We start from the raw sequence: 25,183 nt of genomic DNA on the forward strand, positions 1-25,183 counted from the left end.
TGGGATCTGCCTTTGTGAGGCCCCTTGAACTTTAAGGAACTCCCATATTTTGGTGTTCTCCTTCTGCAAAGCCTAACGCTGCTCGATGATCTTCATTTGCGTGGCGGTTTGCACCGATTGTGTTATCTGGAAGCTTCTGATGATGCTGACTAACTGAGCTGAGGTGCTCGTTGCTTCTTCGTGGGGCTTGACCTCCATAAGCAATGGGGGTTAAGTTCTGCGGCATCTCGATGGGGCTCAATGGGGTTCTTCCAGCCTAGAACCAGATGCCCCGGCAGCTGCGACAAGCACCTCCTGAACATGAGTAGGGGATGGCTGATGGTCAATCATGTTTTAACGAAAGGAAAAGAAAGTCACTTGCTTTCCACGTTCACCACACCAAATAATAGATATGTGGGACTTTCTTAGTTGCCTCTCGATTGCAGATTCTTTCTATGCTGGGATCAATCCTTGGGAATACTATGACGCCCAAGTTAGATAGATGAGGGAATAGTTAGAGAGAAAGAGACCACCTCATTTTATGGGATTGCTTATCTTTATATAAAACTCTTGAGATGGGTCGAACTTGGATCGGACCATGATCCAAGTGTTTGGTTGGCTGACGGGCCTTATTTGTTCAGCCCATATGCCTCATCAACGTGTAAATACAAATAAATAAAAAATCTCTCTGAACCTTTTTGTTCAGTTCCTTGTCTTTCATAAAAGCTTCATCTCCTCTTATTTATTCATATTAACTATCAGTATGACATATAATTTCCTCTTCCATCCGGTTTTAGTTCTCTATCTCATTTATTATTATTAACTATATGTATGACCTATCATTTTCCCTTTCATCCGTTTTCCATTTCTCTCTTTTATTAAAAGCTCTATGTCCATTTGATTTTCTTCATTCAATGCACAGATATTAGAGCAATAAAAGCAACAAGTCACTCAACTACCAGTAATCTCTACATGAACAGAGACCGTGGTGAAATGTATGAAATCTGTTAGCATCTCTGACGATAAAAACCAGACTCAAAATCTTGGATAAAGCCTTAATGAATTGATGACAATCTCCGCAAACTCTCAAGTTCTTGTAGACTCGAATGGGGTTTCCCTTAAGTTCGGAGAGTAATGCGAAACCAATTGCCAACTTCTCACTGTGAAATCTCAAGTTGTCCTGTTTTGACTCCTCTTCCACATCTCTCAATGCATATTTAATTCCATAATCATAACCCATTTCTTGTTTGATCCTCTTCTCCATCTCTTTCAACACTTGATGTATTTCCTTTATGAGTGGGTGTGTCTCATCTCCCCCAAAAAAGAAGTGCATTTGTTTGTCAATCTCAATCCAACTTCTTCCTGCTTCCTTCTTCAACCCCTTGCTCTTCATCCTTTTCCGTACTTGCTCATACTCTTCCCATTTCCCAGCATCAGCATATATATTTGATAGCATCACATAGTTCACTGGGTTGTTTCCATCCAATTTCAACAGCTTTTCACCTATTTCTCTCCCTAATTCTAACTCTCCTTTCACTCTGCAACCACTCAGCAATGTCTGCCATATCCCTGTATTTGGCTTTAGAGGCATTGTCTCTATAACATCCTTAGCTTCTTTCAAACGCCCCGCTCGCCCCAGTATATCAACCATACATGCATAGTGCTCTACTTTAGCTTTAATCCTTGTATCATTACACAATCTGGAGAAGTATTCTTGACCTTGTTCAACTAATCCTGAATGGCTACATGCTAATAGTATGGCTAAGTAAGTAACATAATCAGGCTCAATCTTATCCAATTTCATTTTATTAAATAGACAAATCGCCTCTTTACCAAGCCCATGTTTCCCATACCCAGTGATCATAACTGTCCATGAGATTACATCTCTTGTACTCATTTCAGCAAACACTTTCTCTGCTTCATCTACTACTCCACATTTCATATACATATCCACAATTGAATTGCATACTGATGTGTCTGAACCAGATGGGACTTTGATAGTGTAGGCCTGCATTTGCTTCCCCTGCTCCACCAGAGCAAAATCTGCAAAAAAACCGATCATGCCCGAAAGAAGAAACACATCTGCTTCAATGTTGTCACTCTCTCTAATCTGCCTAAACAACTCCATCGCTTTTGCTATGTTTCCTTCTTGAGCATAACCTAGAATTAGTGCACTGCTTGATATCACATTCTTCGATTCCACCTGATCAAATACTCTCTCGGCTTCACACAACTTCCCGCATTTTGCATATTGATCAATTAGAGCACCAGCAACTTTAGGCTTAGACAAATATGGGAAACCATTAATGGTCAAGAAAGCATGAATTTGGGTTCCTTCTTTTATTGCACCACTAACACTACAAGCCTTAAATATGCTTGTAAGTGTGAATTCATCAGGAACTTGCTCATCATCTTCTATCATTTTTTTGAACAAAACTACAGCTTTCTTACCAAATCCTGCAGTAACATATCCTGCAATCATTGAATTCCAACTTATACCATTTCTAACAGGCATAATATCAAACATTTGAGCAGCTTCCTTGATTCTTCCACACTTTGAGTACATATCAACTATTGAATTGCCAACCACAATCTCCATGTCAAATCCAGTTTTCACACAAATGTTATGAATCTGCATCCCAATATCAGGAAGATTCAACATACTACAAGCTTTAAGATTCGTCGAAAAAGTATAGTCATTAGGTTTTAAACCAGATAATCCCATTTGGGAGAAGAGAAATAGTGACTCATTAGCATCGCCTTTCTGTATGAGCCCGCACATAAGAGCAGTCCAAGAAACCACATTTCTTTCAGGCATTCTATCAAACACCTTATAAGCAGAATAAACTCTACCACATTTCCCATACATATCTATAAGATCATTGCTCAACATCAAATCAGATCCTAGACCTTCTTTTACAACAGCTCCGTGCAGCTGCACTCCTTGATTAAGTAGAACATTTTTTGAACAAGATCGCAACAACTCCGCAAGTCTCTGCCGCTCACTCAAACGGTTCATTGTCCTCATGGCCTTAAAAATTAGAGAACTGGAAAATATGGTTGCACCAATGTTGCAAAATTGCAAGAACATGGCAGAACTGATGAAAATCCATACTCTTATAGTTAAGTACTCACTGTCACAGAGCAACTTCCTGGTAACAAAAATGATAGATGTTTGTGATAGCAGCAAGGATATGAAGTATGCAGCAGAGCTTTTCAAGAAATTCACAGAACCAAATGCATTTCTGTACAATGCAATGGTAAGAGGATACACACACAACTCTATGTATAGCCTCACAATCGATGTTTATAAGCAAATGGTAAGGCAACATACCCCGGGCCCTAATGAATTCACCTTCCCGTTTGTGGTGAAGTCCTGTGCGAGGCTTTTGCTTCGTAATCTAGGCAAACAAGTCCACGCCCACTTCTTAAAGTTTGGGCCAAAAACCCATCTTATCACTGAGAACGCACTGATTGATATGTATACGAAATGTGATAATTTGCTAGATGCATGCAATGTGTTCGATAAAATGATTGAGAGAGATACAATTTCATGGAATGGGGTAATTTGTGGATATGCTAAAATGGGTCAAATGAGAAAAGCAAGAGCTATATTCGATGCAATGCCTAGTAAGACAGTAGTATCTTGGACTGCAATGATCTCCGGTAATACTCGCAGTGGGTCTTATGCTGAGGCGTTGGACATGTTTAGGCAAATGCAATATGTTGATATTGAGCCTGATGAGGCAACTATTGTTTCAGTCCTGCCAGCATGTTCTCATTTGGGAGCCCTTGAAGTTGGAAAATGGATACATTTTTACTGTGAAAGAAATGGGTTATTGACTCAAATCTGTATATGCAACTGTCTCATTGAAATGTACACAAAGTGTGGCTGCTTAGACCAGGCTCGCCAGCTGTTTGAACAAATGCCTCAAAGAGATGTAATTTCATGGACTACAATGATACTAGGGCTAGCAAGTCACGGGAAAGCTCTCGAGGCAATTAGGATGTTTGAAAGAATGAAGCTTCTAAATATAAACCCAAATGCTATTACATTCCTCGCTCTTTTATCAGCTTGTGCTCATGCCGGTTTTTGGAAGGAGGGGCTCATTTACTTTGATACCATGAAACAAGATTTTCATATAGAACCGGAACTTGAGCATTACGGTTGTTTGGTTGATCTTCTCGGACGTGCAGGACGCCTCACTCAAGCTCTTCACATTGCCCAAAATATGCCTAAGAAGCCAGATTCAAAAATATGGGGTTCTATATTAAGTTGCTGCAGGACGCACAGTAACATCCAAATTGCTGTCATTGCTATAGAGCATCTTGAAGAGCTTGAACCAGGTGATGCAGGGAATTATGTATTGCTTTCCAATATATATGCAGATCTTGGCAAGTGGGAAGATGTGTCGAGGATTCGAAAACTTATAAGAAGCAAGAGCATGAAGCGAAAACCAGGAGGTAGTTTGATCGAGTTCAACAATGTCGTTGAAGAATTTGTATCAGGTGATGCTTCCAAGCCTTTTTCAAAACACATCTTCATGTTGCTAGAGCTCTTTGTGTCCCATCAGGATGTAGCTGAACATGTAATCCAAATAATGCCAGAGGATGGATGAGTGAGTAAAGCTAGATTTCTCAATTGATTCTTTGATTAATTCTTAAAAGATTAGAGTTCCTCCTGGTTCAGCTTTGCTTGCTTAAATCTAAATATTTGTGTTAAAGTGTTGTATTTGTTATGCTCCATGAATGAAATCAATCATAATCAATAGAAAACATAGTTGTTAAAGGGTCTGGTCACAAATTTTAATAACTACGGACAAAAGAGAAAAAAAGAATCATAAATGTTTTATTTAGCATCAAAAGAAAAGAGACGTGTTAAGCAAATAACATTCAATGTAAAATGCAAAAGCCAGCGACTACAATTATTGCATATATACTGCAATCCATGACTAGTGCATCAAGTGCCTTCTTCATCAATAAACCTATCTCCAAGGCATTGCCTGCTTGTTCAGCCCAATCATATTTCGTATCGTCCCCAACAATCCTAGTAAAACCTCTCTGATTATTGAAGAGAAGTTGTGCAAGCACAAGTGTAAGGTTAGTTAGCAACACAAGATAGAGGGGCCTGAAACATATTATGCTCTTTATTGTGTTCCTGCCTAGCAGTGGAAAACCTAAGCATGACAGGACAACAAAAACGGCTACAATTACAGAACAAAAAAGACGGGAGCTTTTGGTTGCTGCAATGGCAGAGCTTATTTGACTTGGTGTCACAAGTCTATTAGAACACAACTTCTCTAAGAGTTTCAGGCCGCCTGCAGCTGTAGTTGACCTCTGATCTGTTGATGAAGCCAAAGATTTGTCAACATCAGAAGAAGCAGGAGTTCTTGAAGGCGTAATTGCCTCAGGTGTGAACAATGTAGGTTCTATATTGTTTACTCTGCTGCCGGCATCAACAATATCGTTAGTTCCCAATTTAGAACTGTTTTCTCCATCATCACCGTTAGGAAGAGCTGCAATGCAAATCAACAAGCCCATGAGCAATCAGCATTCCAGTTGTACTCTAAGAACTATAAATATATATAGTGAAACAATTGCTATTTGTAATAACACACACAATTCACAAGGACACCATAACACAATTTAGGATATCATATATAATCCGCATGAAGTTTATATGAATTTTTAAATTTTCATTTTTATATTTGAATAATTTTAATTCCCCATCTAGACTAGACAAGGACAGTCTCCATCATTTGCAACCCTAGAGACACCCTAAATTCACAACTAATTCATTATCACCCAGTAATTACATTAGCCAATTAATAGCAGGGCTAATTACAAATCTAGCCCAACTAAAAGGGTCCATTTACATATCTAACCCACTTTGCTTCAATATCACCAAATTAGACACTTTCATCCACTTTGGACAAGAATACCCTTATTTCAATTCATCTTCTTTCTCAGATTCTGAACGTCTTTCTCGTCATCCCAAACGGGCGAAAAGACGGTGGTTTATAGAGAGAAGAGATTTTGTTTCGTTCAACCTTTGAAGAACTAGTGTCTGTGGAAGAGGATTAGGACGGAAATCTTAAAAAATAAGAAAGAAAAAAAAAATCTAACAATTTAACTGCTGTGACGTCGCATTTGTGACGAATTCGTCGCAAATGCGACAAGATTTGTCGCATTTGCGACAACGGTTGTCGCCTTTGCGACGAAATGCGACAGCAAGTTGTCGCATTTGCGACGAAATGCGACAGCAAGTTGTCGCATTTGCGACGAAATGCGGCAGCTGTTGTCGCATTTGCGACAAATTGCGACAGCGATTGTTGCATTTGTGAAGTGGTGTCGCATTTGTGACGAAATGCGACAAATTCGTCATAAATGCGACAACAATGAAGGAAATTGACGGAAAATGGTGGAAAATAGAGGAAATTGAAACAATATCATTACTGATAAAGAAAGAGGCAAGACTAGCAAGAAAAACATGTATATAAGCTAAAAACATACAATTTCTACGGGAAATTAAACATAATACTTCAATAATCACTAACGATTGGTATCAGAAATTGAAGAACATGAACCGAAGAAGAAGAACCAATGGAAGAAGAAAGAAGAAGAATCGAACAAAGAAGAAGATTCGATTGAAGAAGAAAAAAGAAGAAGAATGGATCGAAGAAAAAGAATGGATCGAATAGAAATATGGTTATTCTTGTCCAAAGTGGATGAAAGTGTCTAATTTGGTGATATTGAAGCAAAGTGGGTTAGATATGTAAACGGACCCTTTTAATTGGGCTAGATTTGTAATTAGCCCTTAATAGCAGCAAGCGAATGCAGGAAATGTTTAATAACCATAAATACACATCCAGATATGGAGAGAGACCCTCCATAACAATAAAAAACTGATAAGAAATAGTTGCCGTTTTAGGACAGTAAGCGTCCAATACCAGAAAATCAATTAAGAGCGAGAGCGAGAGATTACGCTTGTCGGTGAATTGACCGGAGAGATGAGGAGTCAGATCTTGACGGTGGAAGTGCGAATTTAACGGCTGAAAAAAATCGGTAACTGCTATATCCTGGGATTGAGATGGAATAGAGTGAGACCGAGCGGATATGAGAGCTAATCGGTCTGATCCTCTTTGGAGGATCTTCCTTCTTCTAGATTCTCTGGCGGTGTTGATGTTGGTTGCCATATCTTCTTTTTTCAGAGTGGAGGAGAATAAAGCTGGAAATATAAATAATGGTAATGGCTATGTTAGTCGGATCCAAAATCGAAACAGCAAGGCTCTGAAAAAAACACGGAGGCTACTAAACGGGATGTCACTGAATTTAATAAACATAATGATATTAAATTTCAAAATAATTTTAATAAACTTATAATAGTAATAATAATAACAAGTTGAAGATTGAATCTCGTTTTCCGTTCATACCCGATGCCGTTAGGATCGGGTGCGACAATTAGTCATAAATTCATCTTGATGATAATCATCTTGTTTGATGGAACCAAGTATTCGAATTCGATTATTCATTTTGCTGTATATCCAATTGAATTAGCTTAAGGTGATGATTTCTCCTATTTTCACCGCATAGAATATCAGTCATGCTCGCAGATATCACTTATTTGATTTCATTAATATTTTCTAATAATTATATATTCTTGAATTTTGTAAGCAAGAAAAACAAATAAAATAATAGAAAACAAAAATGAATGGACAAAAAAGATAATTAGGAGAGAACTATATACCTCTCATTATTTTTTCGAAAATAAGAGAGAATGTCAAGATATAAGCATATAAAGAGGAGAGGAAAGTGAAAATAATTTTTACCCATTAATTAAAAATTTTATTTTTTCTTAATGAAGTATTAAGTCCACTCGATAAAAAAAACGTTTTATAATTAATATGTGAAATTAATTCTATTAATTAGAATCATTATGCTCAACATTTGAGAATTTGAAGAGATTCAAATAATAATATTTTTTTAATTAATATTTTCCAACAACTTACAAAAAAAAACGTTTTATAATTAATATGTGAAATTAATTCTATTAATTAGAATCATTATGCTTAACATTTTGAGAATTTGAAGAGATTCAAATAATAGTATTTTTTAATTAATATTTTCCAACAACTTGTCCTATGATCATGTTTCATTTTCATTTGTTAAAAACTTTTGAAATACTAACAATTTTATACAAACCATAATATAATAGTGAAAAATTATATAAGTCAATGTTGCAAAAGCAATTATCTCAATATCTCATAATTAATGTACATTTTTAGGATTTTGAGCATCAAAATTTATTTTTATTTAGCTTCATTTTGAATTCGAATCTAATATAATCCAAATTCTTCAAGAATAAACATCTTATCAAGTACATTAGACGCTTACAATCTCTTTGTCTAGAGAACTGGAAAAAAAATAACTTCTTAATAATAATAATAATAATAATGTAACATAATTTATAATTGAAATAAACTTCATTGTAGGTATAATATTTCAATACCTCTTTAATATTTTATTCAATATGTCTCAAATTTCAATGAACAACTATTGTGTGAAACTTTATATCTATTTGTACAAAATGCATAAAAAAAAAAATACAATCCATATCATTTTCAAACTAAAAAAACAGAAATGAAATTTCATCTCTAAAAGATGAAACTATAACAACTATTGTTTAATAAAAATAAAACAATAACACAATTGAGAACAAAAATAACTACAATGTATGGAAAAAATCGAATAATTACCTTGAGAAACGTAAGAATTTCTTGTAATTTTTGACACTTTTGTGTTTTTCTATTTTAGTTGTCCATGCATCTTTTATTTCTATCGGATTTCTTCAATTGGAGATATCAGTTTGGAAAAAAAAAAGACAAATAAAAAAGAAAAACATGGATAAGGTAGCAAGAGGTGTAGAACCTGGGCAATGGCAGAAATGGATCTGTAAGATGAAACTATAACAACTATTGTTTAATAAAAACTAAAACAACAACACAATTGAAAACAAAATTACAACATATGAAAAAAAAAATCGAATAATTACCCTCAGAAATATAATAATATCTATCATGACAAATGAATATAATGGTGACATATTATCTATCATGCTTTATATAGAAGTTTATTTGTGACTTTTGGATTTCCTTTGCTTTGTGTTTTTTCATCTTCCCGTAACTCTTACTTTCTTTTATTATTTTAATTAATGGGCTAGTAATTGTTTAATTTATTATAAATATAAATCTGTTATTTTTTATTAATTAAATCTTTTTAATCTTGATTTTTTACTACGTTGACAACTCATCAAAAAAACCTCTAAAACACTTCTCCTTATTTATCTCTGCTTCCGCTATTATATATAGTATAGATATAGATAATACTAACCATATTAAATAAATATATTATTAAAAATAAAATTAAATATTAAATAAAAGTTTAGTGTGATAAAAGCCTATAAAAATAAAGCTTTATGTTTGGGCAACCAAAATTTAGTTAAAGGGATTAAGAGGTTATTGTCTTCCTTCGACTCCATCAACTTTGAACATATCTTTAGGGAGCAGAACAGGGTTGCTGACCGCATTGCTTCTGAGGGACAGGCAAGGATGCTGGGAGTCACTACCTTCTCGTCACCTCCGGATTTCCTTTAATTTCTTACTTTCTGAGGATGGGGTTGAGGTTAGCTTTCCCAGGCTAATCCCGGGTTAATATTTGGTTTTTGTTTGTTCTTTCCTTTGCCTACACAAAAAAAAAAAAAAACTAAACGATAGTCCGTGTATTGAGCGGGTTATAGATACAATTTTAATTAATTGTATGAGTTGTTATATTTTTTTTAAATTAAATTGATATTTTAACTGAGAAATGGTATAGAATTAAAATAATATTATAATTTGTTTCATATAATGAAACAAAATTCGAGAAAATCATTTTACTCATTTATACAGTTCTATGTAATTAAAGAATTAATCCAATGGTGAAAACCACACCAAGTAACGGTACTTTGTAAAAAACAAAGTAACCATAGCGAACACCTATAACTTAATAGTTATTATAGTTTAAAAGGTAAAAATTAAGTTTAGCAAATTATCTTTTTATTTATTTATTTTGATAGAACTTTGTATTTATTTTATTTTTTGGTAGGAAAGGAAAATAAAAACAAACAATAAAGGCCGCTCAATCCGGGATCAGCCTAGGAAAACTGACCCCCACCACATCCTCCAAGATCAAAGAAGAGAACTTTGTATTTAAATTAAGTAGTTGTGGTTTTTATGTTTTATTATTAAATCCTGAAAGCCTTCTTTTCAAGTTGATATTGTTTAGTTTAATCATCAAAACATAATCTGCAAGGTTTATCAATATTCTTTTTAATTTTTGTTGATGCGTCACTAAAATAATACTTACTCCCTAACTAATAGCAAAGCAATGTTAACAACTAAATAAAAATAAATTGTTAGTACCTAATTAAGATAATATTGAGTAAAAAATATAATAAAACGCTAATGCAATTGAGTTCTTCAATGTTAAGAAAATGATCTTTTTATTTATTTATAATAGCAAAATTGCATTCAACTTGAGTTCTTACAATAAAGGAATTTAAATTGTTAAAAGAAATCAAGTCATGGTATAATAGAATACAAATTTTTGCTTAGTGGCCTTAAATTGGAACTTCTATCTATAGTCTATTAATATGTAACAATGCTAACTGAAGAGATATAAATTATTTTCATGAAAACCCAACATCATCAAGAGTTTCTGTTGTAGCTCGAACTCAGAAAATAGGAACAGACCGAACAAAATTAAATGGGCAGAGTCGCGGACAATGTCGCTTTCTTTAAGACGTTCGCGGAACTGCCAGAATTTAGCAAACAGTATGAACTCCGATCGCCTCCAGGATAAAACAGCCCTCTTAAATACGATTTTCGTATTGCACCGTACGAAAATCGTTCTGTATACACTCTCTATTTAACTTGCTCAGTTTTCGAAAAGATAAAGAATAAATGAAAAGTGAATTGTGTTTGAAGGCAGTCTCTGATCACCTATTTATACAAGAAAAAAGAGCTGTTGAGAGCTTTGATTTCATGGAGAAGGTGGAGGAGGAAAATCAAGAAGACTGGGTTGGTGAAGACACGTTCAGAGCAAAGTAGACGTTGTGAATAACGTTCATAAAGACTGAATCAAAATGTAAATAATTAAATAAAAAATTATTTCCGAAATTAAAAATAATAATAAATAATATTATTAATAATAATAATTTTTTAATAAAAAATTAATCATTTTACACCACACCAACCCAACCCAACCCGGCTCGGTCGGACGGCGCGCGTGTGTGGTGGTCAACCAAAGAGATAGGTCCTCACCCTTTCACAAAAGTGGGTACCCCTTGGGGCACACCCCAAGCATGTGAGGACCTTCCTTATAAACATCTCCACCAAGTGCTTTGAAAGCAATGTGGGATGTTTTTCACTTGAAAAAACTTAAAGACACATGCATGGACGAATTCCATAAATTATAAATGGGCCAAGCCCAACAATCCCCCACTAGAATTTTTGAAATCGTTTTACTGAGCAGTTACATAAGGTCAGACATAAGCAGAGGTATCTTTCGATTTGAACCTTTGCGTAGTGAGTATAGTTCAGATTTTACTAGAGTGACTCGTAGTCTTGAACTCTATCTCTGACGTATATCACGCCATAACCTTTTCAGAGTGTAGTTCTAGTAGCCCGTGCGTTTATGGCCTTGCACGTCTATCCCGGTTTAATGAATGCTCTAGAGTTTTGCCCTAAACTCATAGGAAGCGGCCTCACTTCCACATTCATATAGGTGAGTCTATCAAAAGTACTCTTGTAGCTATGTACTTCACTCCAAATGGAGTATAGACTTCATTAAGAGTTTCTATTATCTCAACCTCAAATCGCTTCAGGATATTCATGCTTCTAATTGCATGATCTGACTCATATTACAACACAACTTGTTATTACCCTTTGAACCTATTTCTTGGGATCTCCAGTCTATAGGTTGGGTTACCATTGTGTGTAACTCATCACTGTAGGGGCATAAGTCCCATACTCTTTGCCGTATTATGGACTTTCTCTCTAGCTAATCCTTTCGTCAAAGGATCGGCTAAATTCTCTTCTGAGCGTATGTGATCCACTCTAACAGCTCCTTTAGTGAGTAGCTCTCTCACAGTGCTGTGCTTACGACGTATCTGTCATTTCTTATCGTTGTAATAACGATTCTGAATCTTAGCAATAGCCGCGGTACTATCGCAGTGGATCAATACAGCTGGAATCAGTTTTTCCCATAGGAGAATCTCAGCTAACAGACTTCTCAACCAACCTGCTTCTTCACTAGCCACAGCTAGTGCAATCAGTTCTGATTCCATGGTTGATTGAGCTAGAATAGTCTGTTTCTTAGACTTCCATGAAACAGCACCACCAGCTATATTGAAAATATAGCCACTAGTAGCCTTGGAATCATCTGATAAGGCATTCCAGTCAGCATCACTATATCCTTCAAGGACTGCTGGAAACCTTTGATAATGTAATCCAAGTTTCATGGTTCTTTTAAGGTATCTCATGACCCTTTCTATAGCATTCCAATGCTCCACACTAGGTCTACTAGTAAATCTGCATAGCAATCCTACGACATACGCGATGTCGGGTCTAGTACAATCAGTGGCATAACGAAGACTGCCAATTATGCTAGCATACTCTGATTGTCTTACACTGTCTCCAGTGTTCTTAAAAAGTTTTATACTAGGGTCATAAGGTGTACATGCAGGTTTACAGTCAAAGTAGTTATATTTCTTTAGTATCTTCTCAACGTAGTGAGATTGATCTAAAGAAATTCCAGTTTCAGACCTAGTTATCTTTATGCCAAGAATGACGTTCGCTTCTCCTAGATCTTTCATGTCAAAGTTCTCACACAACATTGACTTAACAGCATTTACAACATGAATATTAGATCCAAAAATAAGCAAGTCATCGACATATAGGCATATAATGGTGCAAAGACCATTTTCATATTTATAGTAGATACACTTATCACTTTCATTCACCTTATAGCCATTTGAAATAATCAAGTTGTCAAATTTCGCATGTCATTGCTTAGGTGCTTGTTTTAGCCCATATAAAGACTTATCTAACTTACATACCTTATGGGCTTGACCAAAGACTACAAAGCCCTCAGGTTGATCCATATAAACCTCTTCTTCTAGTTCACCATTCAAAAACGCAGTTTTAACATCCATTTGGTGCATTACTAGATTGTGCACAGAAGCAATAGCAATCAAAACACGTATGGACGTAATCCTAGTGACAGGTGAATAAGTATCAAAGAAATCAACATTTTCTCTTTGTCTAAAGCCTTTAGCTACAAGGCGAGCCTTAAACTTATCTACTGAACCATCGGGTTTCAGTTTCTTCTTAAGGATCCATTTACAACCTATTGGTTTACAACCTGGTGGTAAGTCTACTAAGTGCCAAGTTTGGTTTGACTCAAGTGAGTCCATTTCATCATTAATGGCTTCTTGCCATAAATCAGCATCTAATGAGGTTAAGGCTTCTTGTATAGTAAGTGGATCCTCTTCTACTGTGAAAGCGTAAAAGTCAGAACCAAAGTCTTTAGATACTCTAGGTCTCTTACTTCTCCTAGGTTCAGATTCCTCAATCTCTTTTTGTACTATAGGTCTAGTAGCAGGTATGCTACTAGATGATGCACCCCCACTATTTCTCAACTTAAAAGGAAATCTATCTTCATAAAAGTCAACATCGTTCGACTCCAATATGACTTTTGCATTCAAATCATAGAACCTATATGCTTTGCTATTCACAGCATATCCAATAAACACACATTCATAAGCCCTACTAGCAAGTTTGACTCTCTTAGGGTCAGGAATCCTAACATAAGCCAAACAACCCCAAGTTCTAAAATATGATAGACTAGGCGTTTTATTTTTCAAGATCTCATAAGGAGAGATTTTGCTTCTGGATTTAGGGACCCTATTTAGCACATAGCAAACAGTCAAAAGGATTTCTCCCCACCAATGTGAGGCGGCACCTGAACTAAGCATAATAGCTACTACAGATTCGGTAAGTGTCCTATTTTTCCTTTCAGCCTTTCCGTTCATTTCTGGTGAATAAGGTGTTGTGGTTTCATGTATAATACCATGTGTTTTATAGAAATCAATAAACAGGCTAGAACCATATTCTGTGCCTCTATCGCTATGAAGTCTCTTGACTTTCCTATTATATTGATTTTCTATTTCAACTATGAACAACTTAAACATGTCAAACGCTTCACTTTTATTTTTCATAAGATAAACAAAAGTAAAGTCAGAACAATCATCTATAAAGGTTATAAAGTATCGTTTGTCATTTCTAGTCAACTTTCCATCTAATTCACATATATCTGAATGAATTAAATCTAGAGGTTCAGAATCCCTAACAACAGATTTATGAGGTGTTTTTGTGATTTTTGCCTGACTACAATAATCACATTTAAGAAATTCATTCAGATTCAATTTTGGAATTAATCCTAAGTTACTCATATTTTTAATGATTCGCTTATTAACATGACAAAAACGAGCATGCCAAACATTAAAAGTACACAAGGAGTAAACAGAAGCATTCACTTTATTAATCTCAACATTCAACTTAAACATGCCTTCAGTAGCATAACCTTTTCCTACAAATACATTGTTCTTAGTTAAAGTAAATAAATCTGCTCCTATAGTCCGAGTAAAACCAACCTTGTTGAGTAGATAGCCCGAAACCAAATTTTTTCTCATTTCTGGAGTATGCATCATATCCTTCAAAGTTAAGGTTTTTCCAGATGTGAAGTTCAATTCCACACTACCAATTCCAGCAACAATAGTGGTATGGGAATCACCCAATAACACTTTCTTATCTTCGGTCACAGCACTGTATGTTTTGAACATACTTCTATCATAGCAAACATGGCGAGAAGCACTAGTGTCTACCCACCACCCATCCGATCCACCTATGAGGTTGATCTCAGAAATCATAGCAACAAAGTTATGTTGCTCTTCAGTCAGGTTAACACTAGGAGTAGTGTTTGGCCTGTTCCTGCACTTACGTGCCATATGACCTGGTTTCCCACAATTAAAGCATAGGAAAGCAGCATCATTTCTAGGTGGTAGTTGTTGTGGCCTATTTTGGTTCCTTTGAAGGTTCCAATTCAAATTAACTCGGGTGTTACGGTTTTGGATTGGTTTGCGGTTCTGATTCTTAAAATTCTTTTGAGTGGGTTTCAGAACCGCAGTGGACCTTTTAGTGCTATTAGAAACAATAAGCACTTCCTCTTTTAAATATTGTTTTCGAGCTTCCTCCTCAATTCGGAGGCGAGTAATCAAACTTTCCATCGAAAATTCTTTTGTTTTGTGCCTCAAAATATTTTTAAAATCTTTCCACGAAGGAGGCAATTTGTCAATTATGACAGCAACTTGAAATTGATCGTTTAAAGGCATACCTTCTGAAATAATTTCATGTGCTATCTTCTGTAATTCATGAGATTGAATTTCCACTGACTTGTCATCAGTCATCTGGAATTTGAGGTAGCGACTTACAGCGTATTTTTTCGATCCGGCCTCCTCAGTGTCATACTTCCTCTGCAGAGCTTCCCAAATTTCTTTTGCTGTTTTTTCTTCAGCAGTGTAGTAATCATACAGATCGTCAGTCAGTCCATTGAGTATATAATTTTTGCACAGAAAATCATTTTCTGTCCATCTCTCAGCAGCACGAACATCTGCCTCGTCACCATCTTCAGGAACAATTGGTTTTTCCGAAGTCAGAACAGAAGCTACCTTCTTTGTTGTGAGGTAGAACAACATCTTATGTCTCCATCTTCGGAAATGAGCTCCTTCAAACCGGAATGGTTTGTTAATCTCAGCAATCCCATTTGATTGTTCGGTAGCCATCAGCAGTAATTGAATCGTCTTAAAATTATTGTAGCTCGAACTCAGAAAATAGGAACAGACCGAACAAAATTAAATGGGCAGAGTCGCGGACAATGTCGCTTTCTTTAAGACGTTCGCGGAACTGCCGGAATTTAGCAAACAGTATGAACTCCGATCGCCTCTAGGATAAAACAACCCTCTTAAATACGATTTTCGTATTGCACCGTATGAAAATCGTTCTGTATACACTCTCTGTTTAACTTGCTCAGTTTTCGAAAAGATAAAGAATGAATGAAAAGTGAACGTGTTTGAAGACACGTTCAGAGCAAAGTAGACGTTGTGAATAACGTTCACAAAGACTGAATCAAAATGTAAATAATTAAATAAAAAATTATTTCCGAAATTAAAAATAATATTTATTAATAATAATAATTTTTAATAAAAAATTAATCATTTTACACCACACCAACCCAACCCAACCCGGCTCGGTCGGACGGCGCGCGTGTGTGGTGGTCAACCAAAGAGATAGGTCCTCACCCTTTCACAAAAGTGGGTACCCCTTGGGGCACACCCCAAGCATGTGAGGACCTTCCTTATAAACATCTCCACCAAGTGCTTTGAAAGCAATGTGGGATGTTTTTCACTTGAAAAAACTTAAAGACATATACATGGGCCAATTTCATAAATTATAAATGGGCCAAGCCCAACAGTTTCTAATAAGAAAATTCATACTTAAGAGATCCCTAAACCCTTTCAGTGTTTGCCTTTATTTAAAAGTTTGTGCTACTGCGAGCAAAATGGAAATAATTTTTTTTTTCATCTTCGTTTTACAAAAGATCACTTTAATCTGCAATTCACAACTACACATTAGCAATTATTATCTAGGAACACATATTAGGAACCATACAACAGTTATTGTCCTAACTTTATTATTAAAAAAAATGAAGTCAGCTAAAGATATGCAAGCACAAAATTCAAAACCAAATTACATTAGTTATATATCCAACATTAAATTTAGACATGAAAAGCACTTATTAAAGAAAATCTAGAGGTTTTTTTTTCGGTAATTTGACAAAACTTATGAGTTTTTTTTTAATGAAGGTAAGTGGAATTGAAACCATATACTCATTATGGTGTCCATGTTTTAGTAAGTCAACTCAAACCTCAAGACTAAACTTGCTTTCTATTTTCTCATCAAGCAAACAACATAAGAATAAGCCAGCAAAATGTGATAAATCTAACCATTAGCATATAACACAAACATAGTACAAAATTTTCAACAACCTAACCCTTGAAAATACTCTAGAAGCATAGAATCATGGATAAGAAAATAAATTTGAAATTTCACTTTCACAGTAGAAAATTTAAAAATTGTACTTGAAGAATTTCAGTTCAAACATTGAATTCATGGATCATCCCATGCAATTCAGCTAGGATTGCTAGAGTTTTGATTTCCTACCGCAAACTAATTGGTTTTGTTCAAGTTATCATGGGCATTCTTAGTTTACTGCATAGCGAAAATAATAATACAAAAGAGTAGTCGGAAAATAATGAAATAAATTGACTAATGGAAATAAGGAAGCCGCTATTTAAAACCACCATATGTACATGAATTAAGAAGTAAAACATATATTCTAGAAAAGCCAAAAGTTATTGCACATCAAAAAAGTAGAATATTTCATCTAAATAGCTAGAATTAAGAAGAAACAGACTAACACACATTACTAATAGTCGTAATTGTTGTAATCATTAACACACATAATATACACCAAATAAGCGTGAAGCATATATTCCATGACTATAATGCTTCATTGACACTTATATACAATATATACGACATCCATAACTACTCTTTATAACTTCATATGTAATCATAAACCTATAAAAAAAGTTGCATTATAAAAGACACTACTCATCATACGAAAAATCGGTGGTAAACAATATGTGAGATTATGCGTAATAAAGGGAAAAGGAAAAACTCACTACAGATTGAAACGAAACTAACCTGTAAAAGACAATGAAAATTTGGATTAAAGAGGGAAAGTGTGTGTGTGTGTGAGGGAGAGAAACTAAATAAGTAAAACCACATATCTAAGCAACTGAATTTGAGATGAAAAGAAGAGGCAACCCCAAATGAGAAGTTCTTCTTAAAGAGATAAAGAAAGTTGCTCATGAGCAACACCAATGTCAAAAAGAAGAAGGCTTGAATTAGAATCATCAATCGTTATATCTTTCACAGGCAACCAAAGAAACATTTCTTAAACTACTTTCATGGAAGCCGATAGCCATTATATCATGACCAAATTATTTTAATAGAAAATAAAAGTTATATAATTGAATGATAAATCAGATCAATATTTCATTCATTATTAATAGTGGGATTGAATTGAAAACCCTAAATTCTAACCAATTGAACAAAAAAATGAAAATTTGAAGACTGGATGATATTAAGAAAACTAATCTATTTATCCATCTTAACTACCTATAAGGATCACTTATTTGAACATCACCGAGAGCAAGGTTGATGCGGCATTTGGTGCGAATCCAGAGAAATCCTATAAGATTCTCCATTAACTCACAAAAAGCTCGGTTAGAATTGAAAAAAAAAACAGATCTTATTATACTATACTTTACCCATTTCATAGAAGATGCAAAATAAGTAAATTAGGCATTGTTGTATCTTTTGAATAGAAATTGACAGTATTCTGGCCAAAATCAAGATCTTCTTTTCCACTTTCAGAGGCCGCTTTCATCATAAGAGTAGGAATTGTAGAAATCCTTAATTCGTCTGTGCTTTTCTTTCAAGAGAGGAAGAGAATGAGGCAATAAATACATTAAGGCAAACATTAAAGTTAATTAATACTAACAATTAAGAGGAAAACTAAAAGACTTTATTTGATTAAGTTACTGTATTTTACACAATTTTTTCCCTTTTCAATATAAATGATTTTTTTGTTTGCTTTTCAACATAGAGTTGCCACATCAGCTAAAATAGCCTTTGAAACATTGTTGAGATTTTCTCTCTGCTTATCCTATTATATAGATAGCATATATAAGTCTAATTTTAACTAAAAATACAAATTATACAAATTATACAGACACAAATTTATATAAAGTGATAAGATACCAAAATAGTCTTATGGTTTTTGGAGAAGTATCAATTTAGGCTCCACGTACAAAATAGCATCAACATATGTTTAATATTTAAAAAAAAGTACCAATTTAGGCATCGATAACGGATTGGACACGTTATTGATATTACTCCATTAAGTTCTGAGTTCTCCCTCGTACAATTAACTTAATGGAGTAATATCAATGACGTGTCTCGTTCCGTTATCGATGCCTAAATTGGTACCATTTTTTAAACGTTAAGCCTATATTGGTGATATTTTGTACGTGGAGTCTAAATTGATACTTCCCTAAAAACCACAGGCCTATTTTGGTACATTATCTCAATTATAAATTATTCATAAATAACTATAATTATAATAAATAATAATAAGAATAAATTATATATAAATAATTACAATTATAATAAATAATAATAATAAATTATATATAAATTATAAACAATAATAATAAATTATATATAAATAATAATAATTTTAATAAATAATGATAAATTGTTGAATGTTGAATTGAATGCTCAAACTGAATGATGAACTGAACTGATTGCTACTGAATTGAACTGAACTGATTGTTACTGAAATTAAGTAATAAAGAACAGGGTCTAACAGACTTTGTAACTTATTGGTGCCACCACGTATGGATCTCGAGATACAAAAATGAAATATCTGAGACTCATATTATTATTAGTTGATTTTAGCGTGTAACACAGGTAAGTTATGAAATTTATACTATGTATAATAGAGGAAGCATGGAGAATTTGCAAGAAGTGTTTTATATGTTTTTTGGTTTAATTGGCACCGTAGGAGCAAAACGAATAAATGAGTTAATGAGTTTTAATTATCTCTATATAATTAATATTATATTAACACATTATTTATTGTCAATTAATAGCCCATTAATTAAAGTAATAAAAAAGTAAGAGGTATAAGAAGATAAAAAAACACAAAGCGAAAAAAAACCAAAAGTAACAAATGAACCTATATATAAAGCATGATAGATAGTATTCCAACATTATATTCATTGGCTATCGAAAATCAAAGTCTTCATCGACCTTTAATTTTGATTATGCATTAGTTTTGTTCTTAATCTTATAATTTTGTTTTTACTTTAAATAATATAGTTTTACAATTTGTTTTTACTTCATTAAATGATTCAGATTTATTTAGGAGCGATTTCCATTAATAAACGGTATTAATAGCATTTTCTTCAAGAATTGTCAGAATTTAAACTTTGATATCTCCAATTGAAGAAATCTGATGGAAATAGAAAAGGAATGGACAGCTGAAATAAGGAAAAGCAAAGGTGTAAAAAAAATACATGACATCGTTATGTTTCCCAATGTAATTATTTGATTTTTTTCCATATGTAGTAATTATTTTATTCTCAATTGTGTTGTTCTACATCTCTCGCTATCTTATCTATGTTTTTTTATTTGTTTTTTTAATTACTAAAATAAATATTTTTGTATATTTTCATTTTTTTAGTATAAGTTGTTAGGTGCAATCGTTTGGATTGTTAACTCTAACTAAAATTTGGATTTCGGCTTTATATGAACTCGATTGTTAGGTTTAATTGAGATAGATCAATTTTCCAAATTCAGAAACTGGTGAAGTCTACTGATTGTTTATTTAATTTAGGTTTATCTAACTCATATGAATTGATTTTTTTTATTCATTTTGGTACGAATAGATATAAAGTTTTTCACAATAATTGTTCATTGAAGTTGAAGACATATTGAAGAAAATAATTAAAGAGGTATTGAAACATTATACTTATAATGAAATTTATTTTAATTATAAATCATGTTTGGTTATGATTACCATTCCAAGTTTCTTTCTCATTTTTAGTAATCGATTCTACATTATTATTATTATTATTATTATTATTATTATTATTATTATTATTATTAACAAGAAGTTGTCTGATCCTTTAGATGAAGAGATTATAAGCGTCCAATACACTTGATAAGATATTTCTTGAAGCAATTTGGATTATGACATATATGAACTCAAAATGAAGGTAAACAAAAATAATTTTTGATGCTCAAAATCCTAAAATATACATTAATTATGAGATATTGAGACAGTTGCTTTTGCAACACTGACTTTTATAGTTATTAATCATTATATTGTGGGTTGTACAAAATTTTTTAGTATTTCAAGTGTTTTTATTAGTCATCTTTATATAAGAAATTTATCTGATGAATCAATATGTCAAGGTATTTTTTTAATGAGAACAAAAAGACATTCATACGTTAGTAAATTAGTAGTTTAGTAATTAAGTTTTTATAACAGTTTTATGTGTACTATAAATGATAATAAGTTAAATTTTAACATCTTCATATATTCACTTCTATCTTCAGTATTGTAAGTTTTATTTTCAAATGGAAATTATTTGACATCGAGTCATCACATCCCTTTCATTTATTGTCTATTGATATAACTTTTTAAGTAAACTGATATTGACGTGTTGTGATACATATATATATCAGACGCAGTCTCATACTACTTTTAGAATCAAATTATAATCATTCTTTTTAATTTTTTATTCATGGATTTGATACTTCTCCCAATAATAATAATAATTGTTATTCATTTGATATTGAGTTTTACAAAACTATGGTTGCATTCACTGTATTCTTACTCATTTATTTATAGAGGTTTTACTATACTGTGGTATTAACATAGTTAAAAAGCCAACAAAAAATATATGAAACTGCTTTAGTTTATCAACAAATTTGTTTGAAAAGTCCAATGTCACATCTAAATAACAGTTAGACCAGTCTTTTCAAAAATTCGATAGCGTATGACTAAAATTAATGTTGCTTAAAAATATTAGGGTTACATTTGTACAATTAATACGTTGGGGTTAAATATGTATCATTTCATATATTAAAACTAAAAAAGATAAATAAAAACGTGTATTAAAAATTTAAAACAAAAACCTGTGCAATGCACGGGTGTAAAACTAGTAGATAGATATAGGATGTTGTTATACCAAGCCACAAATTTCCACCCCTAGCCCCGTGAAATGATGAAACTGCCCTTATTGGTTTTGGTCTTTGTAATTTTTTTTTCTCTCTCTACAAAACGCGGGCGTGTGGCTATCACATGCCTCACCACGTGGTGAGGCGTGATAGCCACATGCCTCACCACGTGATGGGGCGTGTGGCTATCACGCCTCACCACGTGGTGGGGCGTGTGGCTATCACGCCTCACCACGTGGTGAGGCGTGATGTTCACATGTCTACGTGTGATTTTTTTTTCAATTTTACATTTTAATTATTATTATTCTAAACAATTATAATTATTATAATTATTCTAAAAAATTATAAATACTATAATTATTAATATTATAATTTGAATTATAATTATTAATATTATAATTAAATAATGTGAGGCGTGATGTTCACATTCCCACGTGTGACAATTTTTTTCAATTTTACATTTTAATTATTATTATTCTAAACAATTATAAATATTTATAATTATTTTAAAAAATTCTAAATATTATAATTATTAACATTATAATTTGAATTATAATTATTAACATTATAATTAAATAATATACATGAAGTATCAAATATGTATTAAAATGTGTTAAAAATAATAAGTTCTAAAGAATTCTAAATATTAAAAAATTACAACAAGTCAATTCATTCGGTTCCATTCCTCCAAGTGTGTGATAGATTTAAGAAAAATTGTTCACCTGCCCACGTGTAATTTTTTTTTTTCAATTTTACATTTTAATTATTATTATTCTAAACAATTATAATTATTATAATTATTCTAAATATTAAAAAATTACAACAAGCCAATTCGTCCGGTTCCATTCCTCAATGAATTAAATTTAAGAAAGACTGTTCACATGCTCACGTGTGAATTTATTTTTCCAATTTTACATTTTAATTATTGTTATTCCATGAAACCGGACGAATTGGCTTTTTATAATTTTTTGATATTTAGAATTATTTAGAACTTATTGTTTTTAATACATATTTGATACTTCATGTATATTATTTAATTATAATGTTAATAATTATAATATTTAGAATTTTTTAGAATAATTATAATTGTTTAGAATAATAATAATTAAAATATAAAGTTGGGAAAAAAAATTCACACGTGGGCATGTGAACAATATACCTCCACCAGTGGTGGGGCGTGATGTTCATACGCCCCACCTGTGGTGGAGGTATATTGTTCACATGCCCCGACACCGAAAAATTGATATTTTAAAAATCATTCGATTTTACTATAAACAACTGTAAATAAAACATATTTTCGAACAAAATTACGTATCATTAGTTATTTCCCATGTTTTTTTCTTGCCAAATTAGTCCGGATTAGATTTTAGAGAGTTTTTGAGATGATTTAGAAATTTGAGAGGATTTGGGAATTTGAGAAAATTAGTGAATTTATTGCAAGAGTAATTTATGGTAGCTTGGTTTAGTAATCCACTACATATCTATATCTATATTTATACTATATATAATAGCGGAAGCAGAGAGAAATGAGAAGAAGTGTTTTAGATGCCTTTTTGATGAGTTGTCAACGTATTAAAAAATAAGATTAAAAAGATTTAATTACTTAAAAATAACAGATTTATATTTATAATATATTAAACAATTACTAGCTCATTAATTAAAATAATAAAAGAACGTAAGAGTTATGGGAAGATGAAAAAACACAACGCAAAGGAAATCCAAAAGTCACAAATAAGCTTCTATATAAAGCATGATAGATAGTATTCCACCATTATATTCATTGGTTATGATAGATAGTATTATACGTCTGAAGGTAATTATTCAAATTTTTTCATATGTTGTAGCTATTTTGTCCTCAATTGTGTTGTTGTTTTATTTTTATAATTTTATCTTTCAGATCCATTTCTGTCGTTACTCATCTTCTATACCTCTCGCTACCGTATTTATGTTTTCTTTTTTATTTGTCTTTTTTTTTCAAACTGGTATCTCCAATTGAAGAAATCCGATAGAAGTGGAAGATGTATGGACAACTAAAATCGAGAAACACAAAAGTGCCAAAAATTACAAGAAATTCTTACTTTTCTCAAGGTAATTATTCGATTTTTTTTCATATGTTGTAGTTATTTTTGTTTTCAATTATGTTGTTGTTTTATTTTTATTAAACAATAGTTGTTATAGTTTCATCTTTCAAAGATGAAATTCCATTTCTGTCGTTATACAGGTTCCATACCCCTCGCTACCTTATCCATGTTTCCTTTTCTATTTGTGTTTTTAACAGATAAAAATGAAATATGATCATAGAATAAGTTGTTGGAAAATATTAATTAAAAAATATTATTATTTGAATCTCTTCAAGTTCTCAAATGTTGAGCATAATGATTCTAATTAAAAGAATTAATTTCACATATTAATTATAAAACGTTTTTTTTGTACTGAGTGGACTTAATACTTCATTAAGAAATAATAAAAATTTTAATTAATAGGTAAAAATATTTCCACTCTCCTCTTTATATGCTTATATATTGACATTCTCTCTTATTTTCATAAAAAAACGAGAGGAAGATAGTTCTCTCCTAATTATCTTTTTTGTCCCTTCATTTTTGTTTTCTATTCTTTTTGTTTGTTTTTCTTGCTTAGGAAATTCAAGAATATATAATTATTAAAAAATATTAATGAAGTCAAATAAGTGATATCTGCGAGCGTAATTGATATTCTATACAGTGAAAGAATGAAGAATAAATTGATTGAATGTCTTGATGAGATATTACGAGATGAAAATAGGAGAAATCATCATCTTAAGCTGATTCAATTGGATATATTAGGTTATTGTAGCAGAATAAATAATTGAATTCGAATACTTGGTGATCATGAAATTCCATCAAGCAAGATGATTATCATCAAGATGAATTTGTGACTAGTTCTTATGAATTTTATTTTTTTATATGTAACATATTGAATTGATAAAGTTTCTTCATGTGCAACATTAGAAAAGTATTGATTGTAATAGGTTATAGCATAATATATTGACGTTGCTTCCATTTTAACATAAATTGTAATTCTTTTGTATCGTAGATATAATATTTAATTAAAATTCTATAAAAATAATTAATCAATTATTTTCAAAATTAATTTAATTTAATTTGAATGATGAATAAAAATATATATATTAA

The 25,183-nt window shown here is 32.5% G+C and overlaps 2 protein-coding genes across 2 annotated transcripts; both read right to left on the reverse strand.

Moving 5' to 3' along the window:
* Nucleotides 1-817: 817 nt before the first annotated feature.
* LOC136204142 (putative pentatricopeptide repeat-containing protein At3g15130) lies at nt 818-3,406 on the reverse strand. Its single transcript, XM_065995342.1, has one exon. The coding sequence runs from the start codon at nt 3,068-3,070 to the stop codon at nt 935-937; it is 2,136 nt and encodes a 711-aa protein (XP_065851414.1). The 5' UTR covers nt 3,071-3,406; the 3' UTR covers nt 818-934.
* A 1,372-nt stretch (nt 3,407-4,778) lies between these two features.
* On the reverse strand, nt 4,779-7,287 carry LOC136203012 (uncharacterized). The gene is made up of 2 exons (XM_065994042.1): nt 6,965-7,287; nt 4,779-5,495 (listed from the first exon to the last, which is right to left on the reverse strand). The coding sequence occupies exons 1-2, from the start codon at nt 7,173-7,175 to the stop codon at nt 4,873-4,875; spliced, it is 834 nt and encodes a 277-aa protein (XP_065850114.1). The 5' UTR covers nt 7,176-7,287; the 3' UTR covers nt 4,779-4,872.
* Between the last annotated feature and the right edge of the window lie 17,896 nt (nt 7,288-25,183).

Source organism: Euphorbia lathyris, chromosome 8 (genome assembly GCF_963576675.1).
Source record: "Euphorbia lathyris chromosome 8, ddEupLath1.1, whole genome shotgun sequence".
Taxonomy (NCBI): Eukaryota; Viridiplantae; Streptophyta; class Magnoliopsida; order Malpighiales; family Euphorbiaceae; genus Euphorbia; species Euphorbia lathyris.

Coding starts and splice junctions, on each gene's coding strand:
- LOC136204142 (XM_065995342.1), bottom strand. CDS start 3,070: ATGTTCTTGCAATTTTGCAACATTGGTGCAACCATATTTTCCAGTTCT.
- LOC136203012 (XM_065994042.1), bottom strand. CDS start 7,175: ATGGCAACCAACATCAACACCGCCAGAGAATCTAGAAGAAGGAAGATC. Junction 5,496..6,964: donor CGGTCAATTCACCGACAAGC/GTAATCTCTCGC, acceptor TTTGCATTGCAG/CTCTTCCTAACGGTGATGAT.